The 20,870-nt window shown below is 47.8% G+C and overlaps 1 protein-coding gene and 1 long non-coding RNA gene across 2 annotated transcripts; both read left to right on the plus strand.

Moving 5' to 3' along the window:
• The first annotated feature begins 1,720 nt into the window (after positions 1–1,720).
• On the plus strand, positions 1,721–20,409 carry DCTN5 (dynactin subunit 5). The gene is made up of 6 exons (XM_018561349.1): positions 1,721–1,820; positions 4,217–4,285; positions 13,545–13,663; positions 16,973–17,084; positions 17,187–17,289; positions 20,183–20,409. Exons 1-6 carry the CDS (start codon positions 1,773–1,775, stop codon positions 20,278–20,280), a joined length of 549 nt encoding a protein of 182 aa, XP_018416851.1. The 5' UTR covers positions 1,721–1,772; the 3' UTR covers positions 20,281–20,409.
• Positions 9,147–11,559, plus strand: LOC108790998. The gene is made up of 3 exons (XR_001941481.1): positions 9,147–9,229; positions 10,994–10,998; positions 11,548–11,559. It is a non-coding gene; the product is annotated as an uncharacterized LOC108790998 (long non-coding RNA).
• Positions 20,410–20,870: the final 461 nt, after the last annotated feature.

The raw sequence follows: 20,870 nt of genomic DNA on the forward strand, positions 1-20,870 counted from the left end.
TGGAAAAACACTCAATTCCCCCATGCACACTATACAGCATAGATGGGGAATCCCGTCGCCGGCTATTGTATTCTGGCAGCCGATGCCCACAGCTCTCAGAACACCTGAACAGAGGCTGCAGCTAGTTGGCAGCGCTCGGCCTGGCTCCTTCGAGAAACGTTGACTGGATGACCGGGACACCCACAGCTTTGGTTTCTTTAAAGTCATCCGCCGAGCGCCGTTCGCATGGCATTCTCCCCAAATGATGGAGCTGAAGAGCGGACCATCTAGGGGCAAGAATGGGAGGATGATTTATAAATGCAGAAGCAACGTTGTCAGTGTCACCCAAGGATGACAAGTCCCGATGAGGACTACAGGCCTGGCACTTCTGTCCAAGTCCTGCACATTGCCGCTCTGCAGCATAAAGATGGAGGGGTCATGTTTTCCAGGATGAGCAGGTCATGTCCTTCTTAAGAGTCGTAGGTGCACATATCAAAGATAGCTGCCGGGAGCCTGTTTTTAAAGTTTGGATTGAGTGTGGAAGGATCAGAACCTTCGTCAGGTTTTTATTGATATCTGTGTCCCAATTGGGGAAAGTCACCCGCTATTTGTCCTGGTGACAACAGTCTCAGGACCATAAGCTAATGGGCAAACTGGTTGTCATTAGCAATGTGCGTGGGCTTGGTACAGTCCCAGTTCGCCAGTGCAAAAATCACTGACACCCCCGCCCAATAATGAATGCCCCCATGCAATTGTTTGGGCTGGAGGGGGGTGTCGGTGATTGTTTTGCTAGGGCGAAACAAGGCCACCCTTCACATAAACAGTTGTAACCAGAACAAGAGGTGAGATGAGTTGTTCCAATGGGGACACCTGTCCAGGTGACAACTGCCTAAAAGGCGATTTCTCTTGCTTTGAAGAGATGTGTAACTTCCTGCTGTGTCCCCCAGCAAAGGAAGTGAAGGTAAATCAACTGGGACACAGGACGTGTAGGTAAATCACCCCCCTAGGGGCCACAGGACGTGTAGAGTAATCACCCCCCAATGGGACACAGGACGTGTAGGGTAATCACCCCCCAATGGGACACAGGACGTGTAGGTAAATCACCCCCCAATGGGACACAGGACATGTAGGGTAATCCCCTCCAATGGGACACCATAAGTAAATCACCCCCCAATGGGACACAGGACGTGTAGGGTAATCACCCCCCAATGGGACACAGGACGTGTAGGGTAATCCCCTCCAATGGGACACAGTAAGTAAATCACCCCCCAATGGAACACAGGACGTGTAGGGTAATCACCCCCCAATGGGACACAGGACGTGTAGGGTAATCACCCCCCAATGGGACACAGAAAGTGTAGGGTAATCACCCCCAATAGGACACAGTAAAAAAAACACATGACTGGAGTTTTAACCTTTCCTAACTTTTTGCAAACCTAACAGAAAGTGACCTTTGCATATACTATAGTTAGTCACTGCACTAACTATATATACAGACCCTGAGGGAAGAATGACAGAAGCATTAAAGGTCAAGGGGCAGGAACCAAATTGCCGACTGAGCATGCTGTACAATAACGCAGGCTGATGGACCTGCTGGGAGTTATAGTTCTGCACTAATCTTCCATACAGCACTACCACAGGGTGACCAAACGTTAATGACACGCTACATACTCCGAAGCCGCTTCTCCCCGGGAGTCACGTGTTTCCCCGTCCTCCGGTCACGCCCACACCTCAGTGGCAGCAGGTCACGTGACTCCCGGGCACGCCGGATGTGACGTCGGACCGGAGGAGCAATGGAGCTGAGTGAGCTGCTGTATAATAAGTCGGAGTATATAGAAACAGTGAGTGTGGTGGGGCTGTGCGAGGGGAATCATATATGATACTGGTACATGGTTTATGTTTATTGCTCAGCTTGGTCACACCTGTGTACATGCATTCTGTTTACATACACACTGTGTGACAGGTCCATGGCTCAGGCTGAGGTGGCTTGTTTAACCATCGAAAGGTTAAATATGTGTATTGTAGTATCATCTACATGTACGCTTAGTGGCCAGAAAAATAGAAACCCTGCCCCAGCTGTACAGTTGACCCCACCCCTTTTGGGTCTTTACCTGTGACAGCAGCTCAGCTTTTGCACATGGTTTGCATGCTAAGGTGATGATCAGGAGCAGGCCTAAAGGGTGACTGGTTTTAAAACTCAGTATCTCTGTTAAACTGATGTAAACACTGCGTTGTGTAGCATCAGCTGTCTGCAGTATGCACCGATTGGTGTAGAGCAAGGGTGGGTAACTCCAGCTGTGTTGGAACTACAAGTCCCATGAGGTGTTGCAGGACTCTGACAGCCACAGACATGACTCCTGGAGAGAGATGCATCATGGGATTTGTAGTTTCACCACAGCTGGAGCGCCGGAGCTTGGCTACCCCTGGTGTGGAGCAAGGGTGGGCAACTGCGGCCCTCCAGCTGTGGTGGAGCTACAAGGCCCATGAGGCATTGCAAGACTCTGACAGCCACAGGCAAGACGCTGCGCAGCCACATGATTCTTTCTACAACCACAGTTGCGCCTGCGCGGCTATCGGCTTCCATAACCTAGGACAAATATAAGTTTGTACAAGGTTACAGAATCCGATGAGCCGCGCAGGCGCTGTGGCAATAGTTAGACAGTTCGACAAGGATTTTCTGCCCATGCGCACTAGCTCCATTTGCTGTACGTCTCCTACAGGCAGTCACCGGATGTGACGTCACCAGTCGGAGAGCTGAACAAGTCGGAGCTTTCGATAGTACACCGTCATGCCTGCTGCCTTGACTACTAGGAGCCTGTAGGTAGGGGGAAGGAATCTTGGGAGATGTAGTTCTGGGGGCGTGTCTACACCAGTATGAACTTGCCTTTAAGCAGCTGCCCCTGCAAGTCTTTTACTATCCTGGTGAGGACTTCAGGAGTAATAAAGCTGTCTCTCTCTCACTACAGAAAAAAGTAAGAAGATAATGATGGTGGGATACACCCCAGAGGGGGGAGTGGGAAGTTGGGGGGTAAATTTGGGTCATGCATGGAGAGACGCTTCAATAAATCCCACTGATTTCAACTGAAATCTGGTTGCCTTGGGCAGCTACATTTCAGTGAGCCCCACTCACACTGGGGGTGCACATAAACATGTGACGCATTTTGGTGCCTTCATTTGCCCTACATGCGGCAAAGACGCTAATGCACTTCGGACTGCGAGCTTTGCATGGTTTTTGATGGCATTTGTTTTCACGCTAATGCGCGCACCCAGATGTGTGTTTTGCTTCCCGCGTATTGTTACTTGCACTGCAAGCACAATGCTTGCTTTTCAATCTTGTGTGCGCATCTTAAATTAATAGGGACTCATTGGGATTGCTGTTTGCACAGAACTCCGGGCACTGCAAAGGGTTAAGGGGTGAAAAAAAAATCCCCAAAGCCTGTCTTCTCCTCCACTACAGCGATGGTATGTACCTCAGTGTCCTCACCTCCTATACACAGTGTATGGAACGTGACGACTCAAGGATCCTTGGATTGCTGCAGCGGAGGGGGAGAGAGGCTCCAGGGGCCGGTCTAAGAGCCGTCCGACTCCGGGAATCCGGTGAAATAACTTTATTTTTTAGCAACTACATGAAAACGAACCCTTATCCCTGGCAGTGCGGTGGTAGCCCCACTGCAAGGGTTAAGAACACTTTTTCCCGGAGTTCTGGTTTAATAAAGAAGTGTAAACAGCGATCACAATAAGTGAGTTTTGCGTTAAAGGTTCCCTTCGGCCAATCGGTTCAATACACAACTGTAATGCATGAGTGAGAATTGCTTTATCTGTCCAAATCATGATTCTGTCACTGACACATTGCTTAGCCAGCAGGGTGACACCACTTTCTCTATTATATTAAAGGAATACAGTGGTGTCACCTCCCCACCTCAGTCTGCTGATTGAACAATGAAGGAACAGCATTGGTCTACCCTTCTGAAAGCAAGATCACAGTGTTAGGATAACAGGGCAGTGCAACCGCAAGAGAGATGTAAATATCTGATACTGCCGACCCTTCTCTCAAAGCTCTGCTGAATGGTGGATTACAGGAAGCTAACATGAAGACAGATTTGACAGACTTGTACTATCTACACACATAACTGGATTTATTGAATGATATTTGCTTGGCGCTCAGCTTTTTCTATGTAGAAATGTCTGATTATTAGTCACAGACGATGTCCGTAATGTGTGTGTGTCTTGTCCCTAGGCATCTGGAAACAAAGTCAGCAGGCAGTCTGTACTGTGTGGAAGCCAGAACATTGTACTCAATGGCAAGGTTAGTAATATAACTCATCTGTGTCTCGGGAGTACGGGCAAAAGAACCCAGCTTCTAGAAAAACTCCAGGAAAATTTTTTATAAACCCTTGCAATTGGGGCTACCCCTGCACTGTAAGGGTTAAAAGAGAACTATTGTTTTCCCCATAGTCCTCTTAAGGGTCACAGGAGGACATATATTAACGTCCTCCCCCAAAGCTCAGTATATCGCGAGCTACGGCTTGTGGTATACTGAGACCGCCGCAGCCGGGACGGATCCGCCCAGCTGCGTGAGTGACAGCTGGCTCTGCCTATCTAGGGGCAGAGCCAGCTGTGCCCGCCCCCTCTGACATCTGTTCCTCCAGTCAGCGCTGGAGAGGGGAATCCCTGCGGTGAGTGACAGTCACGGCTCTCTGCAGGGAGATGATCGAGAAGTGATCAAGCGACGGTATGTGTTCGCTCACTTCCCGATCTATTGAGCCGACATGTGACAGTTTCATTGTCACACGTCGGCTCGAACTATGAGGATGAGTGATTTTTACTCACCTCATAGTTCTCCTTTTAAGTGATCATTTGTGTCTAGGGAGAAGAATAACAAAGATATACTCACCCGAAGCCCAGAGCCAGCCAGCTGTCACAGCTCTCCCTCCAGCCTGTCTCCCCCTTCCTGCAGCATTGGACTCTTCCTCGGCATCCTCACATCTATACACTGTGTATGAGATGTGATGATTTGTGGGACCTTAGACTGCTGCAGAGGAGGGGGAGAGATGTTGGAAGGACCAGCCTAAGAACAAGCCGGCTTGGAGCTTTGGGTGAGTCTAACTTATTTAGACCCCCAATGAGCACTTAACCCTTGCCGTGCGGTGGTAGCCCCACTGGAAGGGTTAATAATAAAAAATTCCTGCAATTCTTCTTTAATGGAACAAAAGTGTATTTATATTATTGACACCAGTGAAGGGGGTTTATTTAAGCTGCCACTGACGCCAATGAGGGGAGGTTTATTATTTTTATTATTGCCACACCAATGCAGAGGGTTGTTTTTGCTGCCATTAAAAGAGAACTATGGTCAAACCTTTTTTGGGGTGGGGGGCTAATGTCCTCCTGTGACCCAAAGTCAGACAGGGCTGTCTATTGCCCTTTATATGCTGACAGCGCAGAGCCACACTGCAGCCGGGAAAGATCCTGCCAATATTGTTGGGATCCACCCCACTGCCTGATTGACAGCCGGCACTACCTCGCCTGAGCCAGCTGTGACGGCCCCCTCCCCTGTCTGTCTCTCCAATGAGCACTGGAAGAATAGAGAGGGGGGATCCCTGTCAATCAGCGTTCTCTGCAGGGAGAAGCTGTGAGCTGAGCGATCAGTGGTTTGTGATCGCTCAGTTATCGAGCTATAGAGCCGACGTGTGGCCGCTGCAGTATCACACACACCAGCTCAAACTATTGGGAAGACTACATTTTGCTCAAAAAAGCTCTTTAACACTAATGAAGAAGGGTTTATTATTGCTGCCACTGCTCTGAGCCAAATGTCCCTTCCCAGAAACCATTGTGTGGCAGCCTATTGCTTCCATACAGGCGTGAGAGTGGGATACGGTGGCATGATGCAGGTGAGTGGAGGGGATCCTGAAGATGGAGGTTCGTAGAAGGGGCTTATCCCTGCTTCTTGGTTTTATTACCATACGTATGGCTGTCGCCTAATGTTTTTGAATTGGAAATAATTTTTATAAACTGCAGCCCTTAACTCAACGTATAGATGTGAATGTGGCTCCTGGGGTCTTTTAAGTTGGACAGCGCTGTACTCCATGGGCTCTGTGATACATTAAGATGCAGTTCCTTTCTCAACCAGATGGTGAGGGGGCGCTGTTGTCTGTGTTATAGAAAAGACTGATCTACAGAACACATAAGTGGCCTCCTAGTGAACAAAGAACTGTCTGTGTTGGTCATATTATCATTCGGCACGAGAGAAGAGAAAGGAGAATCGGACTGTTTGTTTTGTTTTTTTATTTATCTTTTTAAACATTATTATTTATGTATGATATATATAATTATTATTAATATAATATTTATCACTAATCCCATTATGCCATCTTGTAGCATATATAAGTTTAACAGATAGCATGGACAGCTAACCTCTTCTGTCATCGGTCCAAGATATACTAGGAGTCTGGGCCTCGCCGTTACCTTACAGACACTATAAAAGCTGGTTTTCGGGGCAGTGTTATGATCTGGGGTTGCTTCAGTTGGTCAAGTGTAGGGGTTCAGCAACATTATGTGCCCAAAACATAAGGTCAGCTGCCTACCTGCCTCACTTGTTTTTCAGTTGGGGGGTTCTTTAAAAGGGCCACCCCACCCAAAAGTGATATTGTAGGTGGTGTGAATGACCCACACTCAGATCTATCACTGACATCTCCCAGACAGAGTACCTGACTCTTTTCCTCACCACCTAGCAGTGCTTGGTTCCGGCATCTACGTTGGGGTTTCCCCATTTCTCCTCTTGAACGCTCCATTATATATGATCAATTAGAAATGTATTGGGAAGATTGAGACTGCTGATCACTGATGTGCATTGCTGGGAGCCCCAGGAGATCTTTGCACCTCATGCAGATGTAAGAAACTTTTAAAGGAGAACTATGGGGTCAGGGTTTTTCCCCATAGTTCTCCTAAGGGTCATGGGCGGACATAAACTAGCGTCCTCCCGTCACCCAAAGTTCAGTATATCGCGAGCTACAGCTCGCGATATACTGAGACCGCCGCAGCCGGGACGCATCCCGACATTACTGTCAAGATCCACCCAGCTGCGTGATTGACAGCTGGCTCTGCCTATCTAGAGGCAGAGCCAGCTGTGCCCGCCCCCTCCCCCATCCGTTCCGCCAGTCAGCGCTGGAGGATCGGAGAGGGGAGGGGGGAATCCCTGCGGGGAGCCGTGAGTGACAGTCACTGCTCTCTGCAATGACAGGATCGGGAAGTGAGCGAGCGCTGGTATGTGTTCTCTCACTTCCCGATCTATTGAGCCGACCTGTGACAGTTTCATTGTCACATGTCGGCTCAGATTTTGAGGCTGAGTGATTTTCACTCACCTCATAGTTCTCCTTTTAAATCCTGACCCCGGGCACAAAAACCAAAAGGGGCCCCTGTGTCTGTCACATCCCACCTACAGCTGAAATATCACTTTTGACACCTTGCATAATACTTTAGAGCAGGACTCCGGCCTTCCCTTCAGTTGTACCGCCTCCTTTCCTGGACTGAAATGTCTTCCTCTGATCTCTCTGCACACTGTGAGCTTCTCATAATGTGCATTAGAAGCTGCAGCAAGTCAGATAGAGCCCGCCTCATTCCCTGGCTGGAGGACGTCCAGCATCATCTAGCCTTGGCTCGCCCCTCTCTTTTCAGTTCTTTCAATTATAGAGGCTCAGCATCACATATGGGCATTGCTTAGGGCGGTCTGTATGTCTGGCAACGCCCACTGCTCCAGACTGACATCCACCGTTCAAGGAATTTTGATATTTGCATAACTCCTCCCTAGAGCCACCCCACTGCCTACATCAATGCTAAGGACTCTTGAGAGGAGCACTGAGCAGTATAAAATGTTTTAAATTAAACCTGCTTTCATGGCATACCACATATTGGACCCAATAGTGTCATGACTTGGTCTCTGTGCTTATATATGCAGATCATGGCTACTGGGAGGGGCCGGCAGGGTGCTGCCATGTTTTCAGGAAGCTATGCACAGCATGCTGCTGGCCCCTCCCACCAGCTGCGATCTGCATATATAAGCACAGAGACCCAGTAACGACAACACTGGATCTAAAATGAGGTATGCCATGAAAACAGATTTTATTTAAAGATGCCATTAGCATGTTGATGAGGGGGGGAGGGGGGAACTGGGGAAGTCCAGCTTTAAGTAGAGAACTGGCAGAAGATTAGACTGCTCCCTTTGTCATTGCCCCTAAGCTCCTGTGTGTTTTGCTCTGTAATCCTCGGCATTTACAGCGTCTATAAGGTATTTGTGTAAACTGCATTTGACTTTGTTGTTGTAAATACCCCAAAGCCTGTCAAAGATCTCCTGGGAAGGATTGAGGCGTAGCGGAGCTGGCAACCCAACAAGGCCGTATGGAAAACTACACACGGTTCAAGATGTTTATGTACACAATGGGTTTGATGTACTAAAGCAGGGCGAGTCCGGCCCACCAGCTGTGCTTTAACTACAAATCCCAGCATGCCTCTGGGAGTCATGTCTGTCACTGTCAGAGTCTTGCAATGCCTCGCGGGACTTGTAGTTGCACCACAGCCGGAGTCGCCCACCCCCTGTTCTAAAGGTGAACGGCAAAGCAAAGTGAACTGCCTTCATTCCTTATTTCTTAAGCTCAGTACACATTCACTTTGCTAAGTGAACAGACTCTACTCCTATAGTAAATCCACCTTATGGCATTGACAGTCCTAAACTGTGCTGATTGGTGGCATGGTTGTGCATAAAGCTGGCCATACACCTATAGATGATCTGCAGATGTTCTATGGTCAAGGAGTATGGCCAGCTTTACGCTGATTGTGTCTTGGGAGATCTCCCTGCTCCAACGTTGACTCTGTCCTTGTCTATCTAGAAGTCTGTATCTTTCAGCTCCTCCTTTTGCATTCTCCATACCAAGATAAAATATCAGGGAGAGCAGGAACACCCCGTGAAAGCTACAGCAGGTGGGCAGACCCCGGAACATGGTGAAAATGTCGCCTATAGATTGTTATTAAAGATTGTCAGGTACTTGACCTCTGTCAACCATGGGTAGGCAAGCTTGGCATTCCAGCTGTAGTGGAACTACAAGTCCCATGAGGCATTGCAAGACTGACAGCCACAGGCATGAGTCCCAGAGGCAGAAGCATGATGGAATTTCTAAAAACACAAAATGCACAGCTCACCCCTGTCATGCATCCGTGCAATCCACATTTGGTGCATGGATAACCCTCTTCTGGAGTAATTGTCTCAAATACTGCAAAACCGGCTCACGATGTTCTTCCAGAGAAAATCTAATTTTATTCCACATCTGTCCAATAGCTATGACTAAGGCCGAGTGACGCGGAAACGTGTCAGTGGTTGTTTTTCTGCACAGATGCATGTGGAATAAAATTGTTTTATCTTTGGAAGAGCATCGTGTGTCGGTTTTGCAGTTTTTCATGATGGTATTTGTAGTTTCAGCAAGCAGGAGCCCCGAGGTTGCCTACCCCGGTTCTATGCAATACCCAAATTGCATCAGGATACAGCTTTAGCAGTCAAAGTCCATGTCGAGGGACCCAACAACTTCCACACTATACAGGGGGAATATTCCCTGCCGGCAGTGGCGTAACAATAGCCATAGCAGCCCATGCAGCTGCTATAGGGCCTGGGGGTGGAATGGGGCCCCTCAGACATTGTAGAAGTTGCTGTTTACGCTAACCCTGTAACACCTGTGACATTTCCCATCAAGAAGAGCTGACATAAAGGTACAGGAGGAGACAATGCAGACAGCTCTCCTGCTACCTGACTTTGATTGACAGTAGGGAGGTCGCTGAGGGACCCCATCAAAATTTTGCTATGGGGCCCCATGATCTAAAGTTACTCCCCTGCCTGCCGGCTGTTGTATCCTGCAGATGTCAGAATACCGGGGCAGCGACTGCAGCTGCTTGGTTTAGTTACTATTCAGCCGACTTTATTTTTTTCTGCCCGATTTCTTTCAATTGAAATTAGTTTGGTTTGAAGGAATTGGCCACAATTTGCTGCTGACTTTTTATGGGCCTCTTCTACTCACATGACAACTTTCATTCTGGTTCCTAGAATTATTTACAATTGTACACTCAGTTGTCTGCCCCAGTTCACACTTGCCCTTCCTTTAAAACCGCGGGGGTGCCAGTGCGCTGTGGAGCATTCATTTTTTATTTTCTTTATGGAACATACAATGTGTACACTCCATTCAGGCCAATGCACAGTAGCCGTGCGTTGCGCTGTTGTGCGGCATCCTGCAGTGGCATCCAGTGTGCTGCGCATAAATGCACCATGTTTCCATTCTATCGCAGTGCACTGCCCATTACACCTGCGGAGACCTCCTATGATCCAGTGCGGTACAATGCAGGTCACTGCAGTATGTGTTAACAGGCCCTAAGGTCAGGTTCACACCATTTTTTTGGTCCATATCTGGTCCGGAAAGTGGTGTGAACCTGTCCGCTGTTCCAGGGCATTCCAGACCAGACAAAATGAGAGGTACAGTATTTTTCTGGTCTGGAACGGATTGCGCAGGTGTGAACAGAGGCCAGAAATAGCATAGGGATACATTAGGATGCATTTTGGGTGGTGGGAATGGGCCCTAAAACCAGTTGAGAGCAGACGCAGGATACCAGCCAGACAAGACGGCAAGTCATTGAGCCGTTGGAACAATGCAGGTTACTCTTTTACAAGCCGGTCTTCTGTTGTTTGCTTTCCTTCATCGAAGCTCCAGGAACATCTGCCAGGGCCAGCAGGTTGTTGAACGTTGTTACAGATGGATGGAACATTTCCAAGGAGTAAAATGTTTGTTCCAATTCCGGAGTGGTTTTCTCAGGTATGGGCCAGTTCATCAGGGGAAAAGCAGAGAACCCCCCCCCCCCCCCACTAGTGCTTCATATTGGTTTGAAGTGTATGTGAAACCGAACAAAGATCTTCTCTTATTTGCTTCCTTTTGCTCTGTTATAAGAAATTGCTTTCATATATTGTTATTTATAACTGTTCAATGAGGGTTCGTTCACACCATAGGGCAGTGCATTCAGGTCAGAATCGGACCAGAACGCACTGCCCGCATTGCGACCGGCTCACGGGGCCGGGCTGAAGGGGCCATGGAAGTGAATGACACCGTAGCCACGCCCTGCGGCCGCAATGCAGTCGTCCACACGGGATCCCAAGGCACATTGCCTTTCACACCTAGTGCCTGCAGTGCGTTCCGGTGCGATCAAAATAGTGCTTGCAGCATTTTGATTGCACCGCACCGGAACGCACTGCAGGCACAATTTGCCTTGCAATCCCATGCGGGTGATCGCATTGTGGCCATTCACTTCCATGGCCCGCCACACCCCTCCAGCCCGCAAAAAAGTGAGCCGGCCGCAATGGGGCAGTGCATTCCGGTCCGATTCTGACCGGAACGCACTGCACTATAGTGTGAACGAACCCCAAGTGTAAAAAGATTCCTAGATATTCAGTGCTGTCCTGTGCACCTCCAGAAGTGTTGTCAGCCCTGCCCGGGTCTCTTTCTGTGAACTACAGAACACCTCCCTCCATGTTAATGGGGATAAAAGAAAAACAGAAGGGAAGGTGATCTCTGTCTAAAGCCGGCAATATGCGTATATATTTTCATCGTTCAACCTGCGGGCTGAAGGAAGAAAACATAACAGATTCCTCCGTCAACGCTTAAGAGCGTGGATCAAGGAATCCCCTGCTGTTTGCATTGTATTCTGACAGCGGCCACCATACACCGGCCAAGAGTTTCCCAACCGGCTCCTCCTGGCTGATCGAGGGATGCCAGCAGGAAGGGTGGCGACAGCGGCACCCACTGTGTGAATTTTAGCAAGTTCAACAGGAACCGGTCAAAATTTGATACATGTGTACCCAACTTTACACACATTGGGGGGAATATATCAAAACTGGAGCAAACAAAATCTGGAGCAGCTGTGCATGGCAACCAATCAGCTTCTCTCTTCAGTTTGCTCAGTTAAGATTTGAAAATGAAAGAGAGAAGCTGATTGGTTGCCATACACAGCTGCTCCAGATTTTGTCTGCTGTAGTTTTGATAAACTCACCTTCATTATGTCTTATGGGGGCAACGCTGCTCCTCTGTAGTTACATAGACCAATGTGAGCGTTGTCACCATAGAACAGGAAGTGTGTTACTGGCAGGATTACCATTGGAAAGTAAAGGAAAACTTGCCTTAATCTAAGGACAGCTAAGCTGCAATATATTACACTGCATTTGTGTTTAGATACACTTCAGGTGAAGCCTCTGACAGCTCTGCTACTGTGTACACAAGTGAAGGATGTCTATAGAGGTTCTAGTCACTGATATCGGCATGCATTCAGTGTACACAGCAGGTGTGCCTCCAGGAGGCTTCAGTGGAATCTATGTATTGCGTCAGTGCGGCTCCGCTTCAGTTACATTCAACAGAGGGGAATCCTGACCTTGCGTTGGTGCTCCCGGAGCGGACACGTACACAAGCTTTCCTAAAAGAAACATGTAGTCTGCCATTGCTGACATATTCTTCTGCAACTGCTGCTGCAAACTTTCAGCTTCAATACTGCACTGAAACAAGCGGACAGGACAGGGCTGTACTTTCATGTTCCTGGTCTTCATACTTGCTCTGGGTCCACGACTTGAAGTATTGAGACACTGTATTAATAACTAAGCAACTGGCTCCAGTGAGTTCCTAATTTCTTGTAGTCAGCTGGCAACACTGCCTCTGCTGCGCTGAAACATCAAGCAGTGTTGTCAGCCGTGCCTAGGTTCTCCCCTGCTGGACTACAGAACACCTTCCTCATCCGTAGCATAAGCACATGTGTTCTGTAGTCCAAAATAAGAGAACCGAGGCAGGTCTGACAGCTAAGGATGCACCAATACCGATACTTAACACAATACCGGAACTGCCGGTCAGAGGGAGATTCCCTCTGACCGGCAGTGACACGAGGAAGCATGGAGCTTGCTTGCCATCCACTCAGGGAGTCGGGCGACGGGTCATGACCCAACTTCTGACTTCCTGATTGGCTAGGAAGCCGGCTTTACACTGCCTAGTGACACTGCAAGGTAGCCTGGCTTTCTGATTGGCCAGGAAGCCAGGCTGCCGCGTGTCACTTGACAGCGTGAAGCCGGTGTGCTTTCGATAGAACACCGGCTTCCCAGGAAATCAGGAAGCCGAGCAGCGGGTCATGACCCACGGCCTGGCTTCCTGATTGGTCAGGAAGCTGGGCCTACATTACCTAAGGATGCCAGTATCCGCGAGTACCGAGAACAAAAATATCGGTACTCGTACTTGCTACCGGAAAACCTGCATCCCTACTGACAACACTGCTTGGGATTTCAGGGCAGCCGAGGCAGTGTTGTCAGCTCACTACAAGAATTTAAGAGCTCACTGGATATGTGGCAGGATCAACAGGTCCTTTTCTGTATTTGCAGAATGCCATGTATTGCAGGAATGTGCTGCAAAGGTTTTTTGTCTGGACACAATTGATGCTGTTTGTTGAATAAGGCTGCAGGTCACACACATTTATGTTCAGAAATACAATTCTTTTCCTTTTATTTCTTGCAGACGATCGTGATGAACGATTGCATTATCCGGGGGGACCTGGCCAATGTTCGAGTCGGCCGACACTGCGTCATCAAAAGTAGAAGTGTGATTAGACCGCCATTTAAAAAATTCAGCAAGGGGTGAGTCTCCGCAGCGGTGTTGTTTGGGAAGATCCCAGCATTTGATTTGTCAGATCCTCCTCAGTTCTATAGACACCTGCAGTCCCTTCCCGTTCAGTGTACATAGACCTATTCCAGCTCTGGAAATGACAGAATACAATCACTCTAACTTCAGTGGGACATCAGGTGAACAGCAGCTAAGGTGGACCAAACACTCTTCAAATGTGGGCCTAGTCCTGCCAGTGCAGCCAACATTTGAGTGTGACCCCCCATCGGCACACAAAAGATGATTCTTCAATGACCTTTGTCAAAAGAGGCGATCGGAAACTTCATGGACGAACAGTGACTCCTGCCAATCAGCTGCTCCTGCTCTGGTATTCAGACAGTGGCACACTCACCAAAATGCAATAAGCCCGGGGAAGGGGGGATTCCATCCACGTTTTTGAGAGAATTGAGCAATAAGTGTAGAACCAGCTTTAGTCCCCCATGCCCTTTAAATCTTATGTGTGTTGCGGCCCTTCTGTTAGATTATGCAGATTAAAAGCCCAACTTTCCAATGGCAAAAAGTTGAAAGCTTGGAATTCCTCTGCAAAGCAGTTTTTTCCCTGGTTAAGGGCCCAGTGACACCATAGGGTTGCGTTAATCTCACAATACCGTGCAATTTATTCATGCTATCACATTGAGATGCTGTGCACTCCGTGCGTTGCATTGCCATTCATTTGACAATTGAGATGCAGGTCATGACGTGCGGCCCGCCTTCCTGATTGGTTAGGAAGCCAGCCTGCCTACCAACATGTGAAGCTGGCTTTCTATCCAATCAGGGCTGCACGTAATGACCCGCCTCCAGGCTTCCTGATTGGTCAGGAAGCCAGGCTGCCTAGAAACAAGTGAAGCCGGCTTCCTAGCCAAAGAGAAAGTCAGGAGGCGGGTCATGACGTGACGTCCGGCTTTCTGATTGGCTAGGAAGCCAGCTTCACTTGTTGGTAGGCAGCCTGGCTTCCTAACCAATCAGGAAGCCGGGCGGCACGTCATGACTTGCCGCCCGGCTTCCTGATTGGTCAGGCAGCCTCTGAAGCTGTTGTTCTTTCGCTAAAACAGGCAATCAGGAAGCCGGGTGACGGGTCACGATCCGCCGCCCAACTTCCTGATAATCGGGGCACACGAGACACGTCTTTGGAATCTGCGAGTACCGAAAAAAAAAATATATATCGGTACTTGATACTGAAAAAACAGTATCAGTGCATCCCTAGTGATGACCATGGCTCCCTCTAGACCGTAGATACAGTGGAGTGAGTGAGTGTAGCCGCCCGAGGACAGGAAGTGTGTTACTGGCAGGATCACCAGATCAAAATAAAGAAAAACAAGAAAACGAATGCAGCTACCATATCTAAGGACTGGTGAGCTGCACTATATAACATCTTTGTTTTTGGGTTACTTTCATTTTTTATGCCATTTTTCAAGCACAGGTTAGAAGCTGAAAGCTGGCCTGTAATTGGTTTCTTTCGTCACTACAGACATTGCATCAATCCCTGGTTATTATAAATCAGCCTCATCTGGGACAAGCGCCGTATTTTTATAAAATCTGCTAAAATTAACTGAAACATTTTAATTTCCTTTACACAAAAAGTAGAGCCAGGTCTTTTTTTTTAATTATACAGAAATGTGTCTTTTATATGTATTAATAATATGCCAGAAATCCATTTACCTGCCCCAGTCACGTTGCATGATATGATTATTACCCCTAAATTATCCATAATTGGGGGTATGAATGTCTGCTATTCAGCGTGTTCCATATATGTAATAACAGCAAATGTGGTGCATGGTGTAAAAAAAGACCAAATCACATCTAGCAGCCCATCCCTTGTCATCCTAAACCAAAGTGACATGGAGTGATGGAGGTCCACGGTGATATCTGCAGTGCCGATAGCTTTATAAAGCTTATCTCTGGGCCCCAAAGCAGGATTTCTATATGTTATATTGTTCCTGCAGCAAGATGCGCCTTTCCTTCTGATACAGAAAATCTTATATCAGCGACTTGCCCGGTGTAGGGGTCTGCAGGATACCCTACATCAGCGGCGGCCACAATTTTTTGTCTTGAGAGCTACTTTTTAAATGAAGAGCTCAATGTGATCTACTAACGAAAAAAACACCTTTATTTAAAAAAACAAGCACATTAAAATCGTTACTGGGGCTACTGCCAGTCTCCTGTCTCTCCTCGCTCATCCTCCTGGCTGTCTTTTCTCTCTATCTCTCACTCTCCTCTGTCTGTCTCTCCTTGCTCATCCTCCTGACTGTCTCTCTCCTGGCTGTCTCTTCTCGCTCTCCTGACTGTCTCTCTCCTGACTGTCTCTCCTCTATCTCTCCTGACTGTCTCTCCTCTATCTCTCCTGGCTGTCTCTCCTCTCTCTCTGCTGGCTGTCTCTCCTCTCTCTCTGCTGGCTGTCTCTCCTCTCTCTCTGCTGGCTGTCTCTCCTCTCTCTGCTGGCTGTCTCTCCTCTCTCTCTCTCTCCCTGCTGGCTGTCTCTCCTCTCTCTCTCTCTGCTGGCTGATACCTGCACTGCAGCAGCTTCCCAGCTCTTCTCTCAGATGCGGTGTCCTGTCCACCTGCGGTGCTAGTGTGGCCGAATGTGTCCGACGCTGCAGACGGGGATAGGTGTCCCACCCCTTCCCGTTTGTACCGTCTGACACATTCACCGCGGGAGGGAGCTCAGGACAGTGAGCCGATATCAATCTAACAGTGTTTACTTTGCGATCGACTGGTAGATCACGATCAACCTAATGGGCACCCCTCCCCTACATCATTCGATAAGTGTTGTAGCCTGCCCCTCAGAAATGAATATTCGAATAGCCCTCTACCTACAGGGTGGGCTCTTCTGTCAACATACCAGAGCAGTCACAGCACCGGTGTATCTATCGCTGTTAAACTTTGCTTGTGCCCCTACCAATACCTTTATCTCCACTCCACTCAGACTCCTGAAGGAGCTGTTTCTACTATCCCGGTGCTTGTGTCCAGATTCCCTGAGACTGCTTTCAGACTGTGTTTGTCTTATTGAAACTTCAGAGCCAGCCATCGGATAGGGGAGGAGCCACTGCTCTGATGACTCATGGATGTTGTAAATAAGGGGATTCTGTCAGCACAGCTGAGAGTGAGACAATGCTACACATGTGAAAGGAGACTGGAGCTCCACCTGCTGGCTGGAAAGGATACTACATATTATTAATATTGTAATATTGTGTGTCAGTATTTTGTTTTGCTCCAGTGTTTGTACCAGATTTCCTTTAATAATTTGTATTCCGCTACCTTTGGTGACTGTCTTTTGCTCACAACAGAGTGGCGTTTTTCCCATTACACATTGGGGACCATGTGTTTATAGAAGAGGACTGTGTGGTGAATGCAGCCCAGATCGGATCCTACGTACACATAGGCAAGAATTGTGTCATTGTAAGTGTCAGATGCTGAGATGGAGCCCAAACCGATCCTGTTGTTCTTTCAGTTCTCTTTCTTTCCTTGGTAATAGTTGTGTGACTGATTGCTTTGTAACAGGGCCGAAGATGTGTCCTAAAGGATTGCTGCAAGATTTTGGATAACACAGTTTTGCCTCCTGAGACCGTGGTACCTCCTTTTACAGTGTTTTCTGGCTGCCCTGGTGAGTCCAGTTATGAAATTGTTGATAGAGCCTAGCTGGCCGTAGAGAAAGGAGTGCAGTCCAGCAGGGGAAAATCACAGTCACCACTTTCCTGATGAGCCTCAGCATGTGCCTCATAGAGGTAGACTGTCATCTAATGTCTATGGGCATCTTAAAGGACACCTATGACCGGTTGTGCTTCATGGTTAATAATGCTGCACGGTGATGGCGCTGTACTGCTCCACTCTCTCAGTGCACATTTGTTGAGAAAGACTTTCCATCGGGCTAATTGATCCTAGAAGTCATTCAGCAGGGGTGCTGTCCAACACTCCCTGGTGAATCGCACAATGTGACACATGTGACAACTAATTATTATTTTCATAACCGATTAGTTGGACAATTTTTATTTTTTCAATGAATCGGATAAAAAATGAAATACCATCCTTAATGTAAAATAAAATACACAAATGGAGTGTTACAACAAACATAACGTTTACTTCAGTATAAAACTGCATGCACATTTTTTTGCAATCCCACTGCATTGGAACTCGCAGCATTGCGGTACCATGTGTTCCAGTGCTGGCAATCACACTGCGGGTAGGAGGCGCGTTTGGGGTGCCATTGAAATGAATGGCACTGCAACGCACCTACCGCAGCAGAATTTGTCAGGCCAAAAGCGAAAATGACTTTTTTCCTACCTTTTTATAATTGTAGTGTTAGCACATGGCGCTTGAATAGCTTCAGCCCGGCAATGACAGCTGCCAGTGGCAAGATTCTGCAGACGGCAGCTGAATTTAAATACAGCAGGTCGTGGGCGGGTACAATAGCCAGCCTGCTATTGGCCATATCAAATTGCAATAGCCAAATCCAGGATTGGATTTGAGAGTCATCTCTGAGCCACAGATGAACAATTTTATGTTTTACACAGGTTAGTGCATTTGCCCAATAATTGTATTCCTATTATTGTATATTGCAACACTATGTCAGTGTGATCTGTGTCTTTTGTATTTTGCCCTTAACAATTTAATGAAGAACTCCGGGAATATCACAATCTTACCCTTGAATTGGGGCTACCCCCACACTGCAAGGGATAAGTGCTCGTTTTGTCTACGACCTTGGTTCTCAACTGGTGGGTTGTGACCCAAAAGTGGGTCGCGACCCCGTGTTCAGTGGGTCGCCGCATGCTTTCCACTTTTCTAGGTGAGAGGTTCCTCAGCCTCCCCCTAGCACAGCACTGTCAGTTCTCACGTCAAGCGGCCATTAAAAAAATGCTGCCCGGTGCCGAGTGTCAGCTTGAGATGGGGTGGGATGGGGCTATGACCGCGAGGGAGCTCCATCCATACATACATTGCTAACAGCTCCCCCACATGTCCTGTAGAGGTGCCTGGACCGGAATGACGTCACATTCTGGCTTCCGGAACCTCTACAGGGCACGCAAGGGAGCTGTGCCAGCAATGCACATATGGATAGAGCTCCATCACAGCACAGCAGCCCACACTGGACCCCAGGCTGAGGATCCACTCCAGTTCTAGTAAGATAGGAAGACTGGGTGGATCTTAAAAAAAAATATATATTTTTTTTTTTTGGAGTGTGTATGTGTGAGAATGTCTGTGAGTGTGTGAGATTGTGTCTGTGGTTGTGTGTCTTTGAGGGCCCATTCACACTAGTACAGTGCAATAAATTGCACAGTCCCGTACCAGGCAAAACCGCACCTACCATGAATTCTGGTGTTGGGGGAGTGTTGCATTGCCATTTATTTGAATGGCACCCCAAAAGCACCTCCCACCCACAATTTCATGCCAGGCAATGTCGTGCGTTCATGACTTAATGACCAAGGACAAATGTGGGTCCTGAGGTTACACAGGTTGAGAACCACTGGTGTAGGGGACTTAAAAAAAAAAAAAAAAACAGTTTTACGTTACTAAACCTTGGTTCCATGGCCTCACGTCTAATGCAAGTCAATGGATCTGCATAACCCATGATGACTCTAGTGGTTTTTAAAGAGCCATAGCCCAGAGCAGAGGAGGCTCCACATAACAGTCTAGCAGCCCAGGGGTAGCTGACAGGACCAAGTATCAGGTAAGTAAATCTGCTTTATTTGAATCCCCTGGATAAAACAAGCACTTAAAAAAAACTATGGGGTCAGTGTTTTTCCCCATAGTTCTCCTAAGGGTCACGGGAGGACATAAACTAGCGTCCTCCCGCGACCCAAAGCTCAGTAAAGCTTGCGGTATACTGAGACCGCCACAGCTGGGACCGATCCTGACAATGCTGTCGAGATCCACCTAGCTGCGTGATTGACACGCCAGCTGTACCCACCCCCTCCCCGTCCGTTCCGCCAGTCAGCACTGGAGGATCGGAGCGGGGAGGGGGGGGAATCTCTGCAGGGAGGCGTGAGTGACAGTCACCGCTCTCTGCAGGGAGATGATTGAGAAGTGAGCGAGAGACGGTATGTGTTCGCTCACTTCCCGATCTATAGAGCCGCCCTGTGACAGTTTCATTGTCGCACGTCGGCTCGAACCTTGAGGCTGAGTGATATCACTCACCTCATAGTTCTATTAACCCTTGCAGTACAGGAGTAGCCCAACTGCAAGGGTACGTTTGTGATTTTCCCAGAGTTCTTCTTTAACCAATCAGTAGAGAATACTGTTTAGCTTTTACTGTATTACTGGTTTTTCTTGAAAGGAGGTAAAACACCAGCCAACCCTACTGGAAAGATTTATTTAACCTTTTCTTCAACAACTTTCCATTTCCTGCTGACATTTCTCTACAGCAGATTTGAAATAGAAAGTACGGTATCTGATTAATCTGTATCAGTCAAAAGAGACATATCCTATTATTTGAGATACTTTGGGTGAATATCATCTGATTTCGGTTTGTATCATCTGATTTCGGTTTGTGTTTAACCCTCCAGGTCTGTTCTCGGGAGAACTTCCAGAATGTACACAGGAGCTGATGATTGACGTGACTAAGAGCTACTATCAGAAGTTCTTACCTCTCACGCAGATATGAGCAGGACATCTTCCTTTCCCCCCCAAAGCTGTTTACGTCACTTTTTTTATATATGTATATATATTAATATTTCCTGCATTCCACTGGTTCAAAGCCCTCATGTTGCCTGTAACAGTATATACAGTATTTATTTATATCCCTTGAGTCCTGCTCTCCCTGGTGTCAGTCTGGTGCTGTTTATGACAGTGTCCAGATGACCGTATTCAACTGCCACTCCAGTCTAAGTCAGTCCCTCTATTTGCATTGCCTTGCTGGGCATGTACTGCAACAGATTAGCACTTGTCATCCGAATAAATATTTGCTTTCTGTAGAACTATTCAGTCGTCTTGTGTTTAATGGGAAATTTAGCACAAGCAGTGCTGCTTTCAGCCAAATACTGTTCTCGCACTACCATTCTGTCTATGAGTCCCAAATCGCGTGACAACCGCCCGAAAATAGCTCCTGCACCTTTTTGCACGACAGGCGATTTCCACGCTGCGACAAATCGCAAAGGTGTGAACAGCTTCCATAGACTTGAATGCAAATCTCTGTTTTTCTCGATATCGTGCAGATAAATCGCTGAGGTATGAACCGAGCCTCGGGCCACCAAA

The sequence above is a fragment of the Nanorana parkeri genome, unplaced genomic scaffold, assembly GCF_000935625.1.
Source record: "Nanorana parkeri isolate BGI_ZX_2015 unplaced genomic scaffold, ASM93562v1 scaffold19, whole genome shotgun sequence".
In the NCBI taxonomy this organism is placed as follows: Eukaryota; Metazoa; Chordata; class Amphibia; order Anura; family Dicroglossidae; genus Nanorana; species Nanorana parkeri.